General features: G+C 41.6%; 2 protein-coding genes across 6 annotated transcripts in view; both read left to right on the forward strand.

Moving 5' to 3' along the window:
• Nucleotides 1-23,362, forward strand: part of LOC121934963 (cytochrome c oxidase assembly factor 8) — a 723,331-nt gene that overhangs the window by 330,907 nt on the left and 369,062 nt on the right. The gene's annotated exons all lie outside the window — the stretch shown is intronic.
• Nucleotides 13,706-23,362, forward strand: part of MARK3 (microtubule affinity regulating kinase 3) — a 95,803-nt gene continuing 86,146 nt past the window's right edge. For 3 of the 5 annotated variants that reach the window (XM_042475792.1, XM_042475817.1, XM_042475825.1), the window contains exon 1: nt 13,707-14,914. In XM_042475792.1, coding sequence (XP_042331726.1) covers nt 14,864-14,914 — 51 coding nt within the window. In that variant the 5' untranslated portion in view covers nt 13,707-14,863. Of the gene's footprint in view, nt 14,915-23,362 lie in introns of all 5 variants that reach the window. The other 2 variants (XM_042475801.1, XM_042475810.1) reach the window with 2 other exon arrangements.

A 23,362-nucleotide genomic window follows, 5' to 3' on the forward strand; every position in this document is an offset into this window, starting at 1 on the left:
GGTTGTTGGACCCCAGCAGTTTCGCTGACAGTCCAGACCCCAAGATTCCCCCCCCCCCCCGCTACGTCCCTGTTCTTCCTCAACCCAAATTGCACACTTTTAGTCCTTGCTTCCACTTGATGCCACTGAACTGTTTCAACAACACAGATTCTCTTTTCCTTTCCTTTCCACACATCTGTCAGAAAACACACACAGAGAGACACACATAAATAAAACTACCACGTGGTCAGTGACAGTCTTCTCACCCCTTCTCTTCTCCCCATAGGCTGGAATTGTGCTGCTCAGCAGTTTTTCTGTAGTCGTTAGGGTGTATTATTGCAGGCTAAATATTTGGATCATGTTAATTGTGTGGCAAAACCTAACAAGCCCGTTGCAGCAGTGGCAGTTGAGCTTCCACTTGCTTACCTGCTGAGGCACTGGTCTTATAGGGCATTTTGGAATTCCTCCAAGTTTGAAATGTAGGACCTGTCTTTGAAGAGGAGGACTTCCGGTCACCCTGACTCCAAGTCTTGCAATGTTTCCGTTAGGTCTCACAAGACTTTGCCAAGCCTGTGCCAAATCTCCAGGAGCAGCTGTCAAATCTCATGAGATTTAGAAACATCTTGTGAAACATGGCCAAGTGAGACATGAGAGTGGCCTATATAAGGCATCTGCCCACATGACATAACCCAGACTTAGTTTGTGGACAGCCACTGCCTGATCTTATACTCTGTCTGTAGGATTGCCAAGTCAAGAGCATCTCAGGCCCTGACATTTTAGGTCCAAGATCTCATATGTTTCATGGAGCTAAGCCCCAGTGATATTACAGGAAAAGCCCTGGTGATGTACTTATGCATGATACATTTAGCATCTATCTCTCTCGCTCAGAGCATGTCCCCCAGATAAAAAACATGAAGTCAGAAACATTGGAAAATATTGGAAATATTGAACTTAACAGAGAACAAATAAACTTTCCCCAGCTCTATTAAAACTGTTGTCCACCCTTGAGATATTCTGCCTGCTGCTTCTCCATCCCCTCCAAGACAGGGTACTGAGCCAGCCGTTGGAAAACTGGCCAGAACACCACTTGCCCCCTTTTGAAAGGAGATACTATCTTGAGGCAGTGGGCCTGCCACCAGTCATGATTAAAAGGGGACCATATCAAATGGGGGTTATTGCTTTGGGGGACCCTCCTTGGGGCTGGAGTGAGGGCAAGGACCAGGCGTGTTATTCAGGAGTAGGAAGTAGGCTATATTGTTTTTCGGTCTTGTAATATTTGAACTACAGATCTGAAGACCAGGGTGTGAATCTCTGGCCACAGAAATCCACTGAGCGACCTAGGCCTAGGGCAAGTCACACTATCTCAGCCTCAGAAGAAGGCAATGGCAAACTCCCTCTGAACAAACCTTGCCTAGAAAACCCCATGGCAGGGTCACCATAAGTCAGAAAGGCACACAACAACAAATTTGGAAAGCAGGGAAGGGAAAATGAACCATTGTTGATTTGTTTATTATTTTAAGGTATGTTTTAATCTGTAAATTGTTTAATTGTATTGGGGGGATATTGGGATACAGGATTGTGTATTTTAACGTATAAGCTGCCTCGGTTGTGTAGCACAGAGAGGCGGGATATAAATAAATTTTATTATTATTATTAATCAGGAGGCAGCCTCCAGTGTGCTAAATGTCGGAGGGACACAAGGAGTGGGGGGACAGTTGTACCAACATAGGAGAAGTCAAAGCTAGTGGAAGTGGTTACCCCCTAACTGTCCTCCATTTTAAATAATCTCGATAGCCTTGGCAGCAACAGGTCTCTTTGGCTGAAAATGGTGCTGCTCAGTGCCAGGTTGCTAAATGGAAAAAACAGTGATGATTCAGGATCTGAACATGGAAGAGCATGCCAACTCGAACTGTATTACAGAGATTTGGCTGAATGAAATGTGTTTGCATGCACCCATGTGTATTAACCTCTCTTAGTTTTGTCTCCCTGGTAGGGCTGCTAGACTGAAAACCTGGGGAGGGTGCATGTTGGTTGAATGAAAGAAGGAATTTCAGCAGGTGTTGCTAGGTACCTGGTTGCATGACAAGCAACACCTGCTGAAATTCCCTCTTGTATGCATTCATTGTACAGGAGCTTTCTCTAGTTTTTGGTCTGATAATCCTACCACCTGGTGATGCCTGGGGGTCTGGAAGGTGGAGTTGCAGTGGTCTATTTTGATTCCATCTGCCTCACCAGCTGCACTGTCCTACAGTTTGCTGGGTTTGAGCTTTTGTATTTGAAGTTGGGTGGCTGGAAAATAATAAGGGTTCAGTTGGTGTACCTCTTGTCCAGTTGCTCAACATTTTCCTTTCTTCAGCTGGTCTCAATAATGGCATTGGAGTCCCTTCTAGTACTGTTGAGAGCAACTCAGGAGTTAATATTCTCTGCAATCACCATGGATCTGCCCCAAGCAGTATCTGGTGCCACCCATGAAGTAGGATATATTCTGGACCAAGATAAAATTGTGAACTCTACATGGAGCTGCCTATTTTCAAAATCATCAGTGGTCCAAAATACTGTGGCCAGATTGCTGACCAGGGCTGATTATAGGAAACAAATGCCTCCCTTGTGAAAACAGCTTCACTGGCTACCAATTCATTGCCAGGCATAATTCAAAGTGGTGGTCATGGCCTATAAAGTCTATATGGCTTGGGTTCAGACTGTGAAAAACTGTACCTTCCTAGATAAGCCTCCATTGACAAGATCTCAATGGGAGAACTTTCTTCTGGTCCCACTACTATCACTGAACAAAGGTTAAGGGAGTTGGGCATGTTCAGTCCAGTGAAGAGAAAACTGAGGGGTGGCAAGATTGTACTGTTTAAACATTTCCTGGGCTGTCTCAAAGAAGATGGTGCAGGTTTGTTCTCTGATGACCCAGAAGGTATGACTTGGTCTAAAGCTTTTAATTTAATTTGATTTGATAGGAGGTTAAATTTTAACTGAACATTATAAGGAATTTCTTCACAGTAAGAGCTGTTAAACAATGGAACCAATTACTAAGAGTAGAGGTAGCATCTCCTCAAGACATCTTAAAAGAGGCTGGAAAGCTACTTGTTGGGAATGCTCTAGTTGAGGTTCCTGCACTGAGTGGGTGCTTGAGTGTTGGACTATGACTCTGGAGACCAGGGTTCAATTCCCAGCTCAGCCATGAAACCCACTGGGTGACCTTGGGCAAGGCACATGCTCTCAGCCTCAGGGAAAGGCAAAGGCAAACCTCCTCTGAACAATTCTTGCCAGTAAACTGCATGACAGAGTCGCCATAAGTCGGGAATGACTTGAAGGCACAAAGCAACAAGGAAAATAGACTCTATAGGACCCCTTACCACATCATGATTCTATGAAAAACCTTTGTGCTATGCATTTTTTTTAATATTTTAGTTTATTTGTTTTAAATATTTATATCCTGCCTTTCTCCTGATAATGGAACTCAAGGGCTAACAACAAGGGGTTGGATTATATGGCCCTTGCAGTCCCTTCCAGCTCTAAGATTCTATGGTTCTGATGTAAAATATAAACACAAGTTAAAAATAATCCAAAAGTCAAAATAAAAGTATAAATATAATATTAAGAAAGCAAACAATTTATGAATAGAAAAATTAAACCTTAAAAACATTAAAGACCTCATTCCCACCAAACAAAAGTGGTGGGACAGAGAGAAGTGCCTTTCCAGATGCTCTTAGTACTTTTAATGGGCTCATATAGTGAGATACGGTCCAAATAACCTGGATGTGTTTTGTTGTAACATACACTAAGGTAGCATTGACCCTGGGAAACAGAAAAGGTGTTTGCGTGTTTGTTTGCATTATTACTGCTTTTAATTTTTGTTGATTTATATTTGTGCTCATAAGCCACCTTGATCATTGGAACATAGAAAAGGACATAAATGGCCAGATAAATTAAATATAAAATAAATTCTCCAGCTGAAACAAAGGTAACGTCTTATCTGAGAAGTGGTTACCATTAGTGATAGGGGAAGGAAGAGCAGAAAGCAATATTGTATTTCTTTTATATTTTTAAAAAACTGCATAATGGAGAGCTGTGTTCTTCCAATACAGGTTCTCCTAGTTTGCTCTTGGAGTTTCAGACACACTGTACATCAGTGCATAAAAATTACAATCTAGAAAGCAATCTCCTCTCCTCTCTTCTTCAAACCAACCTTCTGTCCTCCTGTCCACAATATTTAATCTAACACATGGATGATCCTTCAGCCCATGAATATCTGACTCTGTATGTGAACCAAATTACAGATTTTCTTCTGTTCAGTTTCTTTCCTACATTTCCTGACCCAAGGTTGCCTTCCCTTGTCAGGACTCCTGTTATCTGCCAGCTAAAATATACCCTAAATAATTATATTAATTACATAAGAACGCTTTACCTTTGTGACTCACACCCGCCTTGTTACTGCATGCTGTTCTTTGCAGCGATTGTGTAACCCAGAGAAGAGGATGTGCAGAATTGCAGCTACAGGGATTGACACAGAGGTATCAATTTTCAACCTAGGGAAAAAATAATTGCATTTTACAACCAGGGGTCATGGAATGGAGGGGAAAAATGAGAAGTGCTCCAAGCTATAAGGACAACAGCCAACACTGTATTTTATGAAAGACTAAGAGGATGTGGGCAGAAAATTGCTGAAAAACTGAGCCTTTGTAAGAGTTAAGAGCAAGCTTGGAGAGAGATGACTAGCAAAGATGCTGCTCAGAACTTTGCAAAACCTTCTACAAAGCCTGATTTAAAGATCTTGCCTGCTAAAATCATTCATCACAGTGACCACCTTCATCCTTTATGGGACCCTTGGCCACTATCCTGACTCATATATGTGATTTTTTGTTCAGCTGCTGTATTGACATTCAACTGGTCTCAGTGATGGCATTGGAGTCCCCTCCAATATTATTGGTAGCAACCTGGGAGTTCATATCCTCTACACTGACCATGGATCTGCCACCCATGAAGCAGGTTATGTTCTTGATCTAGTACTGTCATGCACTCTACATGGATCTGCCTTTGGAAAATGTTCAAAAACGTCAGTGGTCCAAAGTACTATGGGCACACTGCTGACCATGGCACCAGATCCTGCCTGATCTTGGAAACTAAGCAGCCGTGGTTAAGTGCTTGGATAGGAGAGTGCCATTAAGTGCCAGGTGCTGTAGGCTACATTTTCGAAGAGGGAACTTGCAAAACCACCTCCAAATATTCCTTGCCTATGAAAACCCTATAGAATTAATGGGGCTGCCATAAGTCAACAGGCAACTTGAAGGCACATACACACACACCTGTTTGGTGGAAGGACAATGTTACCTACAACTCCATCCCAGTTACTCCAAAATGCCCTGATTTGGCAGGGACAGTCTCTATTAATTCTCTGTCATCCTACATTTTCAGCTACCTTTGAAATGTGCTGGTTTCTTCTCTTTCCCTTTTCCCTTTTCATCCTTTGTTTATTTGAGTTAAAATGCAAAAGTAGTTTGCACTCAATTAACTCAGTGGGGGAAGAGAAGGGAGCAGAAACCTGCCCTGAGTACCCTCCTAAGAGAAAAGCAGAATAATCTGTGTGCACTTTCTCATTAATAACTTTTGCCATCTTGACTATACTCTGATGTTGCTTAATGACATATGTCCCAGGGTTCATCTTCGATATGTTGGAGGATATGCAACCCTAGTAGTGATAGATAACTGTCTTCCTCCTACTTAGGTAGTAGAAAAGCTTAGGCTGCATCTTGATAGCCACATTAGGTTCCTTCCTGCTAATGTTCAGGGCCATCAATTATTAATTTGGACTTGAAAACATTACATCGACTGGAACCATCTATTTTATTTCCCAGTGCTGTGAATGGAAGCTTTGATTCAATATTAACCATACAGGAAATACAGTGTTGCTGGAACAGTTACAGGTCTGACTCAGAAAGCCATCCATTTGAAAGATGAATCTCTGTTGAGGAACGTGCTGCAATGTGAATACAAGGCTTCAATAAAACATGTTTGTTGGTTTTAAACATGCTGGGCAAATTTAATTAGGAAGGCCGTATGAGCATCACTTCATTGGTTTCAAAGGGAGAATGCCGAGGAAGTTTTGACCTGCTGCCCTTATCTAACCACAAGTGATTGCAGATTTACAGTATGCTGAAACATAAAGTATGTTAAGCTGACAGCCCAGGCCTAAACATCTTTAACTGGAAGGATGATGTGCTGGTATCAGTGGCCTTACTATATCACAAATGTGCTTAGGGCTGTCAAGGAAAGCTTGGAAAAGTTTGCACAATGATTTCATTTTTTCAGACTACAGCTCTCAGACTTTCCCAACAAGCATAGCCTTGGGAGTTCTGGGAATAATAGTCGGCAAAGTAAACTTTCTAGGGGGGATTTTCAGTAGAATTTTTCAAAATTCTCAAATTAATTTAAGGATGAAAAGAATCAGGGGCACATTACAGACTGCCACTTTGGAGCGGCCTGTAGGCGCTCCTTTGCCCGGTGTATCAGGGCCTCAGCTGCCAGAACGGCAGCCTCCGAGGCCCCGATCCACCGCTTTTCAGGCTCCGAAATGGAGCTCTTTCCGGGGCCGCAGAAAGGGAGCACTAGGCGCCCTCACGCGGCCCCACTACATCACAACCGTGCTGCCTCATTTGGAGGCGGCGCGGTCGTGACGTAGTCATGGCGGCGGCTGTGTGGAACGGCCGCCACCATTTTGTACGTGCTGAGCACATACTAGGGTTGGGGGTGTGCGGAAGCGCCCCTGCTTCCTAACCCTAGTACGTGCTCAGCACATACTTAGAGGCCCGTCTGTAACGGGCCTAAGAGTTTGAGAAAAACTGTATGTGAAGAAAATGGAAACTGACATGTTAATTAATTGGGCCTTGGAGTTTTCAGTGCTCAGTACTTAAAAGGGGCCCCCCTCCAAAAAAGTTTGAATCCTTGCATATGCAGACATATTAGTGTTGAAATGGGTTTGCCTTTTTCTGAAAGTATCTTCATTTTAACATAGGCAGCATGTTCCCCAGCAAGTAGGAACAAAAAGCCTTGGAACACTTCTACTCACTGGATATGGCCCATACAGATATTGAAATATTAATTTCAGTTCTTTTTTGAAGAATTAACAAAAATTGGCAAGTATGAGACAAGTTTTAAAAATCTAAAATCAAAAAGCAAATCTGAGATTTCCCATCCCTAGATCTAACACACATAGTGAATTCCTGTATATGTTTACTCTGAAGTAAGTTTTATGTTCAAGAGTGATTGCTCCAAGAGAAATTTGCTAAGAACTGACGTATGTACATTATAGTGTGGAACGTATGTCTCTATCAATGTTGTACAGTTCCTTTAAAACCAGGCTGGGTTGCCATTGCCTTCCTCCACATTTGTGATAAGGTTTCTACCTACCACAAAGGTACAACATTTCCTTTTGGTCTATAATTGGCTCAGTTTTACCTATACAACATTTAAATGCCCACTCCCACCCCCCACCCCAATGTAGCAGTACAGAGACTTCCTTAGAGATTCAATGTTCTCAATCTAAGAAAGGGACCCATGGCTTCACAAAAGAGAGACACCCAAGAGGAGTTACTTTACTGCTACTAAAGGAGTTTAAATTTTACTGTCCATTGTCCTGGTCTCCATATGGCTAAGAGGGGAAGTGGCCTCTGTCTGCCTGCATTGAGATCCTTCCAAACCAACTGAACAGCAGAAGTAACATTTGATGCAAAATGTAGGTCTGTGACTCCCACAGTGTCACTTTTTCCTCTATATAATTTGTTTTAACATTTTTTCTTTAGAAGTCATGGAACTTCAAAAGCTTGCATGATGTATTTTGTGCATTTTGGTTAGCTGATAAAGGTATCACTTTTTTGTGAATTTTGGGTTTAATTTTTTTTACTGTTGGGCCAACACAGCTGCCCCTGAATATATTCCCTTCCTCTAAGGCTCTGGACTTTATCGCACAGGGGAAAATCAGGGGTTTAAAGAGCCGTTATCCCGTGATTGTGGGAAGATTTTCACACATTGCGATTAAAGAGCCATTATTCTGGGAATAACCAGGCAATAAACAGCAACAAATCATTCACAGGATTTCCTCATGAATTATTTATTGCTGTTTATTGCCTGGTTATTCCCAGGATAATGGCATTTTAATTGCGATGTCGTGTGGTAATCTTTCACCCGATCGGACGATTTTCACGGGATAATGGCTCTTTGAACCCCCAATTTTCCCCATTTGACAAAGTCCTAAGAGTCTTGCCCAAGGGCTTCCAAAGCTGAGTAGGGGATTCAAACTCTGGTCTTATAGAGTTCTAGTCAAACTACTACACTGTGCTGGCTCTCTGGGGAATTAGACTTAATGTTTTTTTGGGGGAAATCTATCTTTCACTCAGCATGCAAAGGGATCTTGTAGCACCTTTGAGACTAACTGAAAAAAAGAAGCTGGTAGCCTGAGCTTTCGTAGACTTCAGCCTACTTCCTTAGATGTTTGTTATCACTTTCATGTGTACATTTCACATGTGTGAGTGAGGATCAGTTAAAGATGCTTTTAATGGCATGTGAAAGCACCAGATACGTATCCCACAGGATTCTTGTGAGAACTTTTGTAATGCCATTGTTATTCTGTGAATGTGTAAAACAGGGCGATGATCTTGTGTTACATATTCATGTTTCATAGTAAGGGAAAGCAGATGAATGGAAATTATCCTTTCTGCATTTCCATTTGTGTCTCATTCCTCACCACAAGAGCCTACAAGTTAAAGAATCCTCCACTGCTCAGTAGAGTGCAGGTTTTTCCAGATTTGTCTGGAACAAAATCACTTGTTCCACCTGTTTGTTATCTACGCTTGCCAGATCCAAATCTTAGTGTTGCTGCTGTTGTTTTTAAAAAGAGCAATTTACAGATTTAAGACTGAAATCCCAACAACTATCAGGTATAAAAAGAGCCCTGCAGGATTAGATGGAAGGGCTATTCTGCCACTTATCTTGATCTTCATCATGCCGAACCAGATGCCACGGGAAAGCTCAAGCAGATAGCAAGGGGCTCTTCCTCAGCTCTTCTCCAACGTATGATATTAAATGCTAGACTCGAACTGTTGCCATAATTGTCCACTTTTACCAGGGACAAAATGTGGAACAAATTCAAGACCAAACTGTAGGACAACTGCAGGACAAAACTCAGCCCAAAATGTAGGACATTGAAGAAAAATGGTGGACCTTAAATGTCCTACATTTTGAGCTGAGTTTTGTCCTGCAGTTGCCCTACAGTTTGGTCTTGAATTTGTCCTACATTTTGTCCCTGGTAAAAGTGGACAATTATGGCAACCCATGGCAAATGCTTAGGGATGATAGGGTAGTAGTAGCCCCCCAAGCCTGCTCTAATCCTATATATTATTTTGGAAGTTGCTGAGATCCAGTTTTGGGGAGAAAAGCAGATTATAAATAAACCAACACAATACAATGTTGTTTAATCCAGTTACCCTCCACTGATTTGTTTTATCCCCTGCTAAAGCCCAATTTAATATAACAAAATTGTACATTACATCAAAAAAGTGATTGCTGGTCCTGATTCTATTGCCCTTCAGTTTTATTAGAGAACCTGAAGATCAGCTGCCTTCTTGTTAGTAGTTAAAAGCTGCAGTAATGTTTCTACTTTGCAATCTACTGTTTCTACAGTAGTTTGTATTTTGCAACCTTGAAATCATCAAAATACTTCCTTCAGCCACAGCTCAAGTAGGTGAAGTGTACACCAGCTAGCCATTCCTGAGTCGTTCATTCAACAAAGCATCCTCATCTATGTACAACACCCCCCAACAAATGTGGGAAAGGGATCATTGGTCAAATTCAGACAGCATCCTTGCAAAAATATATTCACACACACACTGCATCCACACAAATGTCAGTTTCAGTATTGCAACTACCATTGTGATGTGGAGCATGAAAAGGGGAAATGAAAGAACACTTAAGATTTGATTTGTGTCGCTTTTTAGGAGGTACTTCAGATGCTCGAATCACCCACACATTTGCATAGCATGTCCTTTGGTGCATTAAAAAAAAACCTATAGGAAACCAAAGTGGTCAGACCTAGTAGAAAGGAAAGGCACGCAGAGTCAGACTACAATGCCAAATACGCTTAACAAAAATAGAAATGGCAATGAACAGAGTTCTGTGCAAATAATCAAACTTTTCACGTATTGGGAAGTTTGATTCTCTTTGGACTTAAATAAATTAGCACAGGTCCAAAACACACTGCAGAAATAATCTTGATTGAGACTGCTTCAACTGCCCTGGCTCAATGCTAGGGAATTATGGGAACTGTAGTTTTGTGAGACATTGAGCCTTCTCTGTCAGAGAGCCCTGGGGCCACAATAAACTACAATTCCCAGGATTCCCTAGCACTGAGACAAGGCAATCAAAGTGGTCTCAAACTGGATAATTTCTGCAGTGTGTTTTGGACCACAGTTGACTTAAAAAGACTGTGGTTGCCAGGAACTGCTTTCCTGAAAGGTTACTGCTTATTTTCTACACATTTCAGCTTTACCTAAAAATGTCACCATGCCTACTCCATGTATTAAATCCCCATTTACTGTTTTCTTCCTTATTGTTGTTGCTGTGTGCTTTCAAGTCATTTCCAACTTATAGTGACACTAAGGCGAACCGATCATGGGGTTTTCTTGGCAAGATTTGTTCAGAGCAGGTGTGCCATTGCCCAAGATCAACCAGTGGGTTTAATTTTCAGACACTGGTCATATCAGAATGCCTTTCTCAGAGGGCTTTAAAAACAAAAATCCTGACCAAGTGCTTCAAAACATGTGCAAAGTGGCTTTGTAGTAGAAATGAAATAACTTGTTCCACATCCATGAACTCATGATAAAACGTCATACATCAGCTCAAGTGGACTTCTTCCTGAATGTTTTCATCACCATAAACATACCGTCCAACCTTTCATGGAAGAAAATAAATTTCATAGATTTGGCCAGGCAACATCAGAGTGTAGTCAAGATGGCAAAAGTGAGGAAGAACACACAAGCTGGGAACTGTAGTTGGTGAGGCATTTCGCCTAGATATATCGCATAGATATAGGATGTGGGACACCTGCCTTAATGAAACTACGTGTGAAAGGGATCTAAGAGTCCTAGTAGACCACAAGTTGAACATGAGTCAACAGTGCAATGCAGCAGCTAGACTGGAGCAGGGGATGTTTAGCCTGGAGAAAAGAAGGTTAAGAGGTGATATGATAGCCCTGTTTAAGTATTTGAAAGGATGTCATATTGAGGAGGGAGCAAGCTTGTTTTCTGCTGCTCCAGAGACTAGAACACGGAACAATGGATGCAAGCTGCAGGAAAAGAGATTCCCCCTCAACATTAGGAGGACCTTCCAGACAGTAAGGGCTGTTTGACAGTGGAACACACTCCTTCCTCGGAGTGTGGTGGAGTCTCCTTCTTTGGAGGTCTTTAAGCAGAGGCTGGATGGCCATCTGTCGGGGATGCTTTGACTGAGAGTTCCTGCATGGCAGAATGGGGGTGGAATGGATGGCCCTTGCGGTCTCTTCCAACTCTATGATTCTAGGTTGCTGCCATTTGCTTTTGCCTGAGTCTACTGGGAAGAGCATGATTCCATCCCATTCTCTGCTCTTCAGCCTAATAAATTAATTGAGTGCAAACTACTTTTGGAACTCAGTTTGCAGCAACTGAAATAAGCTGAGGACAAAAGGGGAAAGGAGGAAGAGGAGGAGAAAGAATCAGGGACATTTTAAAAGCAGCTGAAATGCAGGATGCAAGGGGATTCAATGAAATTGTCCTTGTTAAATCAGGCCAGCTGGAGGGTTTGCAGTAACTCAAGGCAAAGGCAATGGCAAACCTCCTCTGAACAAATCATGCCAAGAAAAACCCATGTCAGGCTCACCTTTGGGTCACCGTAAGTTGGAAATGACTTGAAAGCACACAACACACACATTCCAAACTAACACGGCCTGTCTGGAGTCGGTAATGGGCTGGATGAGGGACAACAGACTCAGCCTGAATCCAGAGAAGACGGAAGTACTCGTGATAGGTTCCCCCGGTCCGGGGTTGGCGGTGGTTCCACCAGTCCTGAATGGAATCACGCTTTCCGTGAAGGACTCTGTACGCAGCCTGGGGGTGCTCCTGGACTCGTCGCTCCACCTTACATCTCAGGTGGATGCGACGGTCAGGAGCACCTGTTATCAGCTTCGGCTGATACGCCAGCTGCGTCCCTACCTCGACCGGGGAGACCTTGAAACGGTTGTACACGCCCTGGTAACCTCTCGTTTGGATTTCTGCAACGCGCTCTACATGGGGCAACCCTTGTACCATACCCGGAAGCTGCAACTTGTGCAGAATATGGCAGCCCGTCTGGTTACTGGCACTGCCAGGGCCAGTCATATAACACCAGTCCTTAAAGACTTACATTGGCTGCCTATTCGCTTCCGGGAGCAATACAAGGTGTTGGTTATTACCTATAAAGCCCTAAATGGCTTGGGCCCAGGGTATCTGGAGGACCGCCTCTCTCCGTACAATCCGCCCCGCACACTCAGATCATCAGGGCAGCTATTGTTAACCGTTCCAGAGGCGAAATATAGTTCTACCACCAGGAGGGCTTTCTCCATCTCAGCCCCCAACCTCTGGAACGCGCTGCCCTTCGAGCTCCGCTCAGCCACCACCCTAGCTCAATTTAGGAAGGGGCTAAAGACCCACTTATTTGAACAAGCTTACCCCTGACCAGCTACTCTCCCCCCCTCCCCTTGTCAGCACTGTCTTGCCGGCATGGACATTTTATTATTTTTATTAATCTGTTTTTAATGTTTTGTATGACCTGTTGTTATATTGTTGGAACTGTTGTTCACCGCCCTGGTTTTTAGAAGGGCGGTATATAAATAAAGTTTTATTATTATTATTATTATAAGGTGCATCTACACTGCAAAAACAATTCAGTTTGACACCACTTTCAAGTACTGTAGCTCCATCCTATGGAACCCTAGGATTTCGTAGTTTAACAAAGTCTTTTGGCTTCGTAAGAGAGGAGGACTAAGATCTTGTGAAACTACAAACCCCAGCATTTGGTGGGATGAAGCCGCAGCAGTTAAAGTGGCGTCAAACTGCATTATTTGTACAGTGTGCATGCACCCTTTTGGCCAAATATCATGCTGTCGTAGTTTCAGAAAGCTACAGGGGACTCGCTTGTGGTACTTCTTCTTGCGCAGCACTTCCTTCCCATTAACCACTGATTTACGTGCCACTGCTACTGCGCCTGGAGACCAGGCTTCGATTCCCCGCTTGAGCCTAAAATCACACACTGGGTGACCTTTGGCAAGTCACACTCTCTCAGCCTCAGAGGACGGCAGCTGTGAGACAGCTAGCCTTCTCTGTCAGAAGGCTCTGGTGCCACAATAAACTACAGTTCCCAGGATTCCCTAGCTTTGAGCCAGGGCAAGTTAAAGCGCTCTCAAACTGGACTCATTTCTGCAGTGTGTGTGTGCTTTGGACTTTAAAGCTCTCTCTCTCTGAGGGGAGACTGACCACGCCCCTCACTCGACGCCCAAAATCTAAGCCCCGCCCCTTTCTCCTCAGCTCCGTCCCTTAGCAACAAGGAGAAAGAGAGCGCCTGCGCGCGAGGGAGATGGAGAACCCAGCACGCGCCTTCGCTTCCGCGCCTGCGCACTACGTCTCCCCTCCTCTCCCTCCTCCAAAATGGCCGCCGCTGCCGCCGCGCTCTCTCTCTCAGACCAAGAGGGGTGGTCTCTTCCGGTTCATGTCGGAGCAGAGGAAGCCGGGCGGCCATTTTGGATCATCCGGGAGCGGCAGCAGCAGCAGCAACAGCAGCCGCCTAGTGCCGCTGTCTGAGGGAAAAGGAGGCGAAGAAGGGAGGGAGGATCAGGGTTGCAGGCTTGGCGGCGGCCTCCCCTTCTCTCTCTCTTTCTCTCACCCATATCTATATCTATATCTATAATATCTATCTATATCTATATCTATCTATATATGATATTATAGATATACATATATATATATATAGAGAGAGAGAGAGAGGGAGGGCATAGGAAAAGAACCCGAAGCCCTCCATATATCTATCTATCTATCTATATCTCCTCCCTTTGGGCAAGGATTTGGGGTTTGTTTCTTCTGTGTGAAGGAGGAATTAAGCGAAACATGGGAGCCAAGGCCTTTTGAAGCAGGGTTTGGGGAGAAGAGAAGAAAGAAAGGGATAAAAAGGGCTGAAAGAGAAGTCTCCTCCTGAGGAAAGAGAGAGGAGGAAGAAGAAGAGGATCAGCCAAAAGGGTCCATTTTTGCCCCCTTTCATTCCTCACGATTGCATTCCTCTCTTTCCCGCAGAAGCAGCACCCTCATCCCGGTTCTCCTCCCTTTCTCCCCTGCTGCTGCTGCTGCTGCTGCTCTCTCATTCCCTTTGCCTCCTTCCTCCTCCCTAATCTTGAGCCCCTTTGCCCTGCATGAGAATCCCTTCCTCTGTCTCTAATCCGCCCCACCTTTGGAGGGACTCTATATACAATACAAATCTCTCCCTAGGATGATCCCTGGAGACTCCCGAGGGGATCCCAGGCTGCTCTTTGGAGATAAATGAGAGAGGAGGGCACTCCTTCTGGCGGAGGAGGAGGAGGAGGAGAAGGTGGAGGAAGAGGCCGAAATAAGACCCCAGGGTTCACCCCCCAGGCTCCTTTCTTCTTCATGGTGGCCTTTCATCACCGCCACCACCATCATGCAGTGAAATCGCACTCCCTTTTTCTGTAAATATATATATATATATATATATATAGTATTTTGGGGGAAGGTGTTAGGATTTTTTAGTAAGACTATTATATAGCTGGGTTCGGCCGTCACGATCGGGGCTTCGGCGCAAGTGAACGAAAATGTCCACTCGAACTCCCTTGCCCACCGTGAAGGAGCGCGACACTGAAAATGTGAGTGGTCTCCAGGGCTGTGAAGTGATCTAAGGGGGTTTTACAGTAACCTCATGGCATTTTAATAGCTGATATTGAATGCTTACAACATGGGGACACAACACTGACAATGTGAGCGGTCTTTCAAGGCTGTGGATCGGTGCAATGTGGTTTTGCAATAACTGAATACAATACATTTTAATAGCTGATGTTGAGTGCTTATAACATGGGAACGCTTATAAGCTGTGGTTTTGCAGTAACTTCGTATCTTTTTAATAGCTGGTGTTGAATGTTTACAACGTGGGAACGCAACACTGAAAACTGAATGGTCTTCGGGATCGTTGACAGGTGTAAGATGGTTTTACAGTAGCTTCGTATCTTTTTAATAGCTAATATCGAATGCTTACTACATGGGAACACAACACTGAAAATTGAATGGTCTTTGGGACAGTTAATTAATTTAAGTTGCTTTTACAGTAACTTTGTACCTTTTTAATAGCTAATATCGAATGCTTCCAACATGGGAGCATGCCACTGAAATTGTGAGTGGTCTTCAGGACTGTTGATTGATATAAAGTGGTTTTACAGCAACAGCACATCTTTTTAATAGCTAATCTTGAATGCTTATACTACTGTAACATGTTTTGCTTCCCTCTTCTAAGGTGTGTGCACAGGATGTGTTGTGTCTGCCTTGCCTTCAAGTTGTTTTTGGCTTACAGCAATCCTTAGGTGAACATACCTCGGGGTTTTCTTGGCAAGACTTGTTCAGAGGAGGTTTGCCATGGCCTTCCCTGAGGCTGAGAGAGAGTGACTTGCCCAAGGTCACCCAATGGGTTTCATCGCTGAGCTGGGAATCGAAACCTGGTTTCCAGAGTTGTAGTCCAACTCTCAAACCACTACAACATGCTGGCTCTCATGATAACAACATGGCTTATTTAATATTAATAGGGAAATGTGTTTTCCTGAAAATACTTGCATTTTCCTAAACAAGTTCAAATGTTGGCATTAGTAATTAGTTTATATATATGCAGAATTCAGAGAGTTAGCCGTATTAGCCTGTAGAATCAATACATAGAGAGATCTTGTAGTAGCTTCGAGACTAACTGAGAGAAATTGGCAGTGTGAGCTTTTGTAGACTTCAGTCTACTACTTCCTTAGATGCATTTACATCTGAGGACATAGACTAAAGCCTACGAAAGCTCACGCTGCCAGTTTCTTTCAGTGAGTCTCAAAGATGCTACAAGATCTCTACATACTCATATATATGCAGTTAGACTCTGACAAGTAAACTTCTTTCAAAGGGTAGTTTGAGATTTGTCATATCCTCAGCCTTGCTGTAACATCCATTGTCTGGCAGCTGGACATGTGATAACAGATGTTTTGCAGGTTGCTGTGATGAACATTGTTATTAGGAAAGCTCTCACTAAAGCCTGCCTATAGTAAGCTTCTGTTCATGTTTAAATTTGGAACCCTCCCCTCCCCTTCTTACTGAGCCCGTCATACTTTACTCATATGTCTTAAGAACCCAAGGGAGAATCAAACATCCAACGTCTTGGACACACAAGACATGTGTTGAGGGCTAAAAGCAGATTATGAATAAACATACAGCAGGAAGGAGTGGGTCTTTCCCTTTCACAAAGAAAGGTGACCTAGATAACATATCTTTCAAATATGACTTGTATTTCTCTAGAGGGAGAAATCCAGTTCTTAGGTTGATGGATAATTTCATTGAAATTGTTTCTGGAAGGAAGAGGTGTATTGTGTAGAGGAAATGTATTAATTGATATAGGGCTTAAGACAGTGCAACTCTTCTTTTGCCTTTTGGCCTGATTGCAGATTTTACAGTAAACCTAACAGTTTGATAGTCTTAAGAATGAAGACTGGATTATTCATGGTGCTTTTGAAGGCAGACTAAACTCATTTTTATGTTTCTGTGGTCTAGTCTGATTGTCATTGACTGAAAGTACTTGAAACAGGGATGTGGAACAATTGTTGTATTGTCAGTGCGTTGTATTTGTTGAGTCAGATAAAACTTCTCTATTTGTTTACTCTGGTTCCTGAAACAAACTATGAAGCTAAATGACTATAATCAGCCAAAGCTGGATTCGATTATTAAAAAAAAAATACTTGTATATTCCAGGTCCTCATTTTGTATATTCCAGGTTTCATTTTGGGGGGAGGAAAATGGCCAGTATTGAGGCTTTCATTGGAATGGACTGTAAATCATGACATTTTTTTTTCAGCAGCTTAAATCATGTGGCTACTCCCTTTTTGATACTTTTGGATAGATAGACTACTGTAGTTTAGAGTAACTATATCTACAAGTTCATCTGATAGGCTGTTCAGTTAGGTTTCTCTAGTGTGATTATTCAGTGTAGATGGGATGAATTTTTAAATAGGTTGTGGATGGATGGTTGTTCCAGTTTTAAAAAACTAAGCAAAGTTAATACTTGTTGGGTGTTTCATGGCAGGTGGTTGGACTGGATGACCCTTGATTCCAGCCCTAAAGATTCCTTCCAGCCCTAAGATGCCAAGGCTCTGTGTTCAGAAATGGGCCTGGTTCTGATGTAAAAATATAAAATTAATAATATGTTGGGACTTGTGGTTGTTTTTTGCTTGGTTTGTTGTATCAGAGTTTGCAAACTGGGCAAAACTGGATTGGTTGGTCACAGATGAATGTAGATAATACTCTGGTGAGTTAAAATTATAATTTACACCAAGGCCTGTTCTTGACCAGAAAAGTGTTAAATCACAAGATGATCCATAATATGATTAAAGGTAACACAGGTCAGTGTTGTCCTGATTTTATTTTAAATTTGGCAATGTAGAATTAACTGTAACTAACTAGAACTTAATAAATATTTTATTAATTACTCAGTTTAAAATATTATTCCATTTCAGCTGCAATGAATGGGGCCATAGTTGAACAAGGCAGAAAATGCAAAATATCCAAGCAGCACTTTTGGCTCCAGCAATCCTAAGATCCTTTAGTGCATTTCACACTTCAAATTTACTCATTATGATAAGAGACAAGAGATATGAATGAGCCAGTGCTGAATTTTCCAAGGTAATATTCATCTGCTTCTATTGGCAGAAACAGATAATGTTTGCTACAGTTTCATATTGGTTTCCAACAAAATGCTGAATGAGCGTTGTTCTTGCCTGTGCTTGAAGCTGAACCATGTTAAGTAATTGTAAAAGTGAAGACAAATTGTACAAGTCAGTGCAGAAACCCATTTTTCTTTAGAAACACCACTGCGTACAATGACATCCTCTAACAGCAAATCTAAAAGATTTACAGATTGAGTGAGCAAAGAAAATACTGGTGCTTTGAACCAAAATTCTGAATCCATGAGTTGTCACTATTTTGCATCAGTGTGTGTGAGTTTAAGGTGATGAATTTCTGCTCACATTTTGTTTGATTTCTACTCTGAGAAACTGTATAATGCATTGTAATACCTGAAGGCTCCACTAACCTTTCTGCTTGTACCCTTTTGTCAGGGAGCTGTAGAATAGGCCTCCCCTTGAGGGGTAAGAACACGTTTTCCTTGGGCAGCAGCTGCAAAACAGAAAAATAGATGTTTTAATGGCCTTTACTAATGGTGGAGTATACGATTGTATGTATATTTCATGATGTGGCTCTTAATTTTGTGTGCTGGGTAATAGCCAGTCAGTTAATGTACAGACTATTTTCCCCCTAGTCGCAGGTTTATAAAAAGAGTATCATATCAAACAGTTTTTGCATTACTTTCAGGCAGAAAGTTTTATTTTACACAACTGAAGTATTTTGTTGTGTCTCAGTATCATTATATTGGCTTACATTGACCTAGAAAATCTTATTCTATAAAGACATCTGTTTCAGATGCATTTTCTTGGACAGTACTAAGGTTTCTGTAACTGACACATTTTACTCAGTCATTTTGAAGAGACACCTGTGGTGTGAAATGATGAAGCTGGTAAATTCAGCTTGCTTTGCTTCATATTCTGGGGCAGCTCAGTTTTTAAATTCTAGTCAAAAAGCTTGCTGAATGAAACAAAAATCCTTTCAGCTGTGTCCACTGGCTATCCAGTGTAGTGCATTTGGTATACTCTGCTTCACTGGGCTTCAGACTTGAGTGCTGCTGATACAAGTAATTAGTAGTGAAACTATACTGCATTGGTTTTGCATATATCCAATAGTAACACCTTTAGTAACAGAGATTAGGGTATTTGCTGTAGATCATCATATACCTGCTACAGCGCCACACATCACTGCTCTTTTCATAGTGCAGTCTTACACGCTTGGATTCACTTGGATTCAGAGGGCCATCTCATTCAGTTCAGTGGGGCTTACTTCCATGAAGTGTCCATAGGATTGATCTGTCGGTCACACCTTGAGCTGGAACTAGGTTTTGGTCACATCTTAACAGGATTGCAAAGGAGACTTCTATATTGCAATGCTTTCTTTACAAAATGTGGTTCTTTGTATTCACAACCCTTGGTTAGGTGAATGTGAAGAACCACATTTTGTAAAGAAAGAGGTAACATAAAAGTCTCTTTTGTAGTGCTGATCAGATGTAACCAAAATCTTGGGTGTGAGTGTCCTTGGTTATTTCAAAGTATTTGAATAAGTGAGGTGGTATCATATATCCCTTTAGGCTTTGAGTTTTATATTTAAAGTGCTGAAGTTCCCAAGGTCCTATTATGGCAAGTCTCAGGATCACATCTCTTAATTGAACTTTTGGGTCATAAACTGGCTTCTTTAAAACGGTATCTTGAGTCAAGGGATTAATATCTGAGCACAGGTTTCCTACCACGGGTCTCAGAACTTTGACCATTGGGTGTCCTTCTGGTTTCATGCATAATTACTAACAATGGCTATATGGAAAATGGACTTAGTTGGCACTTTTATTGATGATTCAGGCTTGACTATGTCTTGCTTTTTAGTTGCTATATTTACACTTCAGTGCTGATGTCAGGAAGAACTTGTTTTGATCAGTGAACAAAGTCACTGTGACTTCGATGTAGTAAACCTCATATGCAGACCACACACATCTTTGTTTCTTTTTAAAAATCCAGTGGTAGTGTTTTTGAACTATAAAATGTCTGTTTGTTCCCTCTCCTTTATATAGAAGAATAATTTCTTAAGGTCCTCCTTACTTCCTATTTGAGAACTTATATTTTTTTTCATTTTGTGTTAGTTGCCACTCTACCGATTCAAGCATCCGGATACTTCAAATTTTGATCTATCCTAGGGTTACCATAAATTGGAAATGACTTGACGACACACAACAACAACAAAAACAACTTCAAGTTCAGAGTTGGATTCTTTACAACAGTCATAATAATCTTTACAATATGGCAGTGTTACAGTTTAAGTATGACACAAAGAAACAATAGCTTCAACTGATGTAACTTAACAGGAGCTGAGTACAAATGAGGAGACAAATTGCAGTCTTTTGGATTTGGTGGTACTTAAAGTCTTTTGGCCACCAAAGCTTAACAAGCTGTTCTTGTTTCTGGATCCTTGGCATGATGATGGCCAGCTTTGTCACTCTTCTCCAGTCTGCAGGTTGGCTGTGGATGGGATTCTATATTTGGAATATGTGTGCTTGCTTTTGACCTACATGGTTAAACCTGCATGAGAAATACAGTGACACTGACATATTATAAGAACTGTTGAACACAAATGCTGCTGGTACATACCTTAGGTCAAGGATGGGGAAAATGTGACCCTCCAGAAATTGTTTAATGCAGCACCCATCATCCTTCACCACTGTCTTTGTTGGCTAGTACTGAGTTTCAGTCAAACAGCATCTGGAGGGTCATAAGTTGCCTGTGTCAACCTTAGCCTTTGGCCAGTCAATATTGTTAGTTTTCTGGTGATTTACATGTCCTGAAAATGTGTAAATTTTATGGTAGTTCAATTTCACCCCAGTTACATTTTAAAAAATGATTATCTTTAATGTGAAGAAAATTAGGATATGTGTCAAGATGATTGAGCTATTTGTGGTAAAGATTATACTTGCTCTGCTGGTTATCTTTTTAAACTGATTGTTGTTTAGTAAGTATGACCTGGTTAAAGTGGCCAATCAGTTTAACAGTCGTAGGTGCTATATAATTGGAGAGGAGGGGGAACCTACCCACAGACTATAGTTATTGTGTTTGTGCAGTAAAATCTTTCTAAATTGTAATATGGCTTCAGTTTACAAGCTTCTGGATGCCTGTTTTGTCATTTCAAATGTCTCTTTAAAAAAAACCTGAGTTGCTTTATTTTCACATTGAGATGGATTGCAGTAGCCCAAGGTGTGTGTCTGTCTAGAATATGTTCCCTTGACTCTATTTTTAGACTGTTTTGTTTACAAAAGTACACTTGTCCCCATACCCAGGATATAGCAGCATATGAAGGAGAGACTATGTTAAATAATGGAAATGTTTAACTGAAACAAATAGTTTAATGCATATGGAAGAAGCAAAGGTAGCATTCCCTTTTTTGGGGGGGGGTAAATTTAATCAATAATCACCAATAATCAAATTATTCTGATGGAAAAATATACTGGAGATGAGGCCTAATATCTACAATAGCAAATGATCAAATACTATATTGGTGTTACGTAAGGTATGCTTACAGAAGCATTTTTCGGTTAGTTCAGAACAACCTAAGTGGTTGATAGATTGCTGCATGATTTGCAATAAATGATTGATTCCTGGTTCTTTAACAATAATAGGAAAAATAATATTTTTCTCAGTTGGCTGATTAGAATCTCTGAATTGTAATATCTCATTAGATTTGTACTTGTATATTCAGGCTTTCCCAGTATGTGGCCAGTGGGATAGTGGGGATCTGGAATTCATGATTTAAAAAAGTTCAAAAAGAATATCATCCCCCCAGGCATTCAAACAAGCATGAAGTCTAGCCAGGCTTGCTGTAGATGAGGAGACAATATTCACTGGAGGAAAAGATGCCCCACAGTTGGTAGAAGAGGAAATTTTTCCTTAATATTGCAACACCTGCCGCTCCAACTTAAATGTATTGGGATAAACATATCCACGGATATCCATTTAAATCAAATGTAGAGTTTTAGGATGAGTGCTGATGAGATTGTGAATTAGAGCACCAGCAGTTACAGGTTCAGTCTCCCTTATCCAAAATGCTTAGGACTAGGAATGGTTTGGAGTTTTGTTTTGTTTTGTTTTTGGATCTCAGAATACCTCTATTTACGTGTACATAATAGTCTTGGCGATGGGAGACAAGTCTAAACACAAAATTAATTTATGTTTCATATACCTCTTATACTCATAGCCCGAATTCTGTTCATGAAACAAAGTTTGTGTGCATTGAGCCATTAGAAAGCCACCCATGAAAGAAGTCTTGGTTTTTGGAATATTTTGAATTTTGGAATTCTAGATTTTTGGGAGGGGGGGGGGCTCAACCTGTAGCATGCCAAACATAAAGCCTTTAGAGATTGGGTGTTCAAGTAGAAGCTCTCTATCAGGCCTTGATTGGTAGTTTCCTAGACATATAGGATGGGTGATTACTGGCAAGGGTAAGACTGGGAATGATTAAAGGGAATGCTGTATTCACCCATAATCACTAGTTGGTCTCTTAAAACTATCCATAGTGCATGGAAAGGAAGTCCTTAGCAGCCTTAGAAACAGTTTGACTCTCCACTTTGTTATCCTTATAGGCTTAGGTTTTATCTCCTGGACTAGACAAATGCTTCTGATATCGGTTTTATAAGGAAAAAGTTCATTATGGTCCTATGATGAGGAGGTTGTGTTATTATTATGTAGATTTTGGATAAATGAGGATAGGAACTTAAAATAAACATGAAGCATTTTCCCTGGCTTTTTAGACATATCTAGGCTTTTTATGTCTGAGATAGATAATTACTGAAAGTGCCCTGCTCTACAGTACTATAACTGATCATATTAAAAGTTGAGTGTTGTGTTACATTGAATACTTTCTATGGATGATGAGGATGGATCTGAAAGCCCCAGTATACAAGGGCTAAACATGGAGTAGTTATATGCTGGGAAGCAGGCTTGGAAGGGTCAAAACATTTCATGGGCTGGTACCTCTTTCTTATAACTTGAAATTATTCCCAGACCTTTCTGAGATGCAAACCTAATGGGACCCTCATGTGATCACTGAACAGAAGTATAAAGATGCATTTCATCATATTTATTTGGAGTGGAAGATCTCTGTCAAGAACATAGCTTTCCACACTGTATTTGCAGGATTTCCTCTATAGTCTTAGACAGTGATTCCCAAACTTTGGTCCTCCAGTATTTTGGACTCCCTGAAGCCACAGCTGCATTGATTAACAGCCAGGAATTCTGGGAGCTGAAGTCACCACCTGGAGGACCATAACAATCTTCACTCTTGGGAGCCTGGGACATACCATTTATATACCATTTAGTTTCTTTACTGTAAAGAAAGATCCACTCTCAGTCATAATCTGTCTGATTATAACAGATTTATTTATT

The sequence above is a fragment of the Sceloporus undulatus genome, chromosome 1, assembly GCF_019175285.1.
Source record: "Sceloporus undulatus isolate JIND9_A2432 ecotype Alabama chromosome 1, SceUnd_v1.1, whole genome shotgun sequence".
In the NCBI taxonomy this organism is placed as follows: Eukaryota; Metazoa; Chordata; class Lepidosauria; order Squamata; family Phrynosomatidae; genus Sceloporus; species Sceloporus undulatus.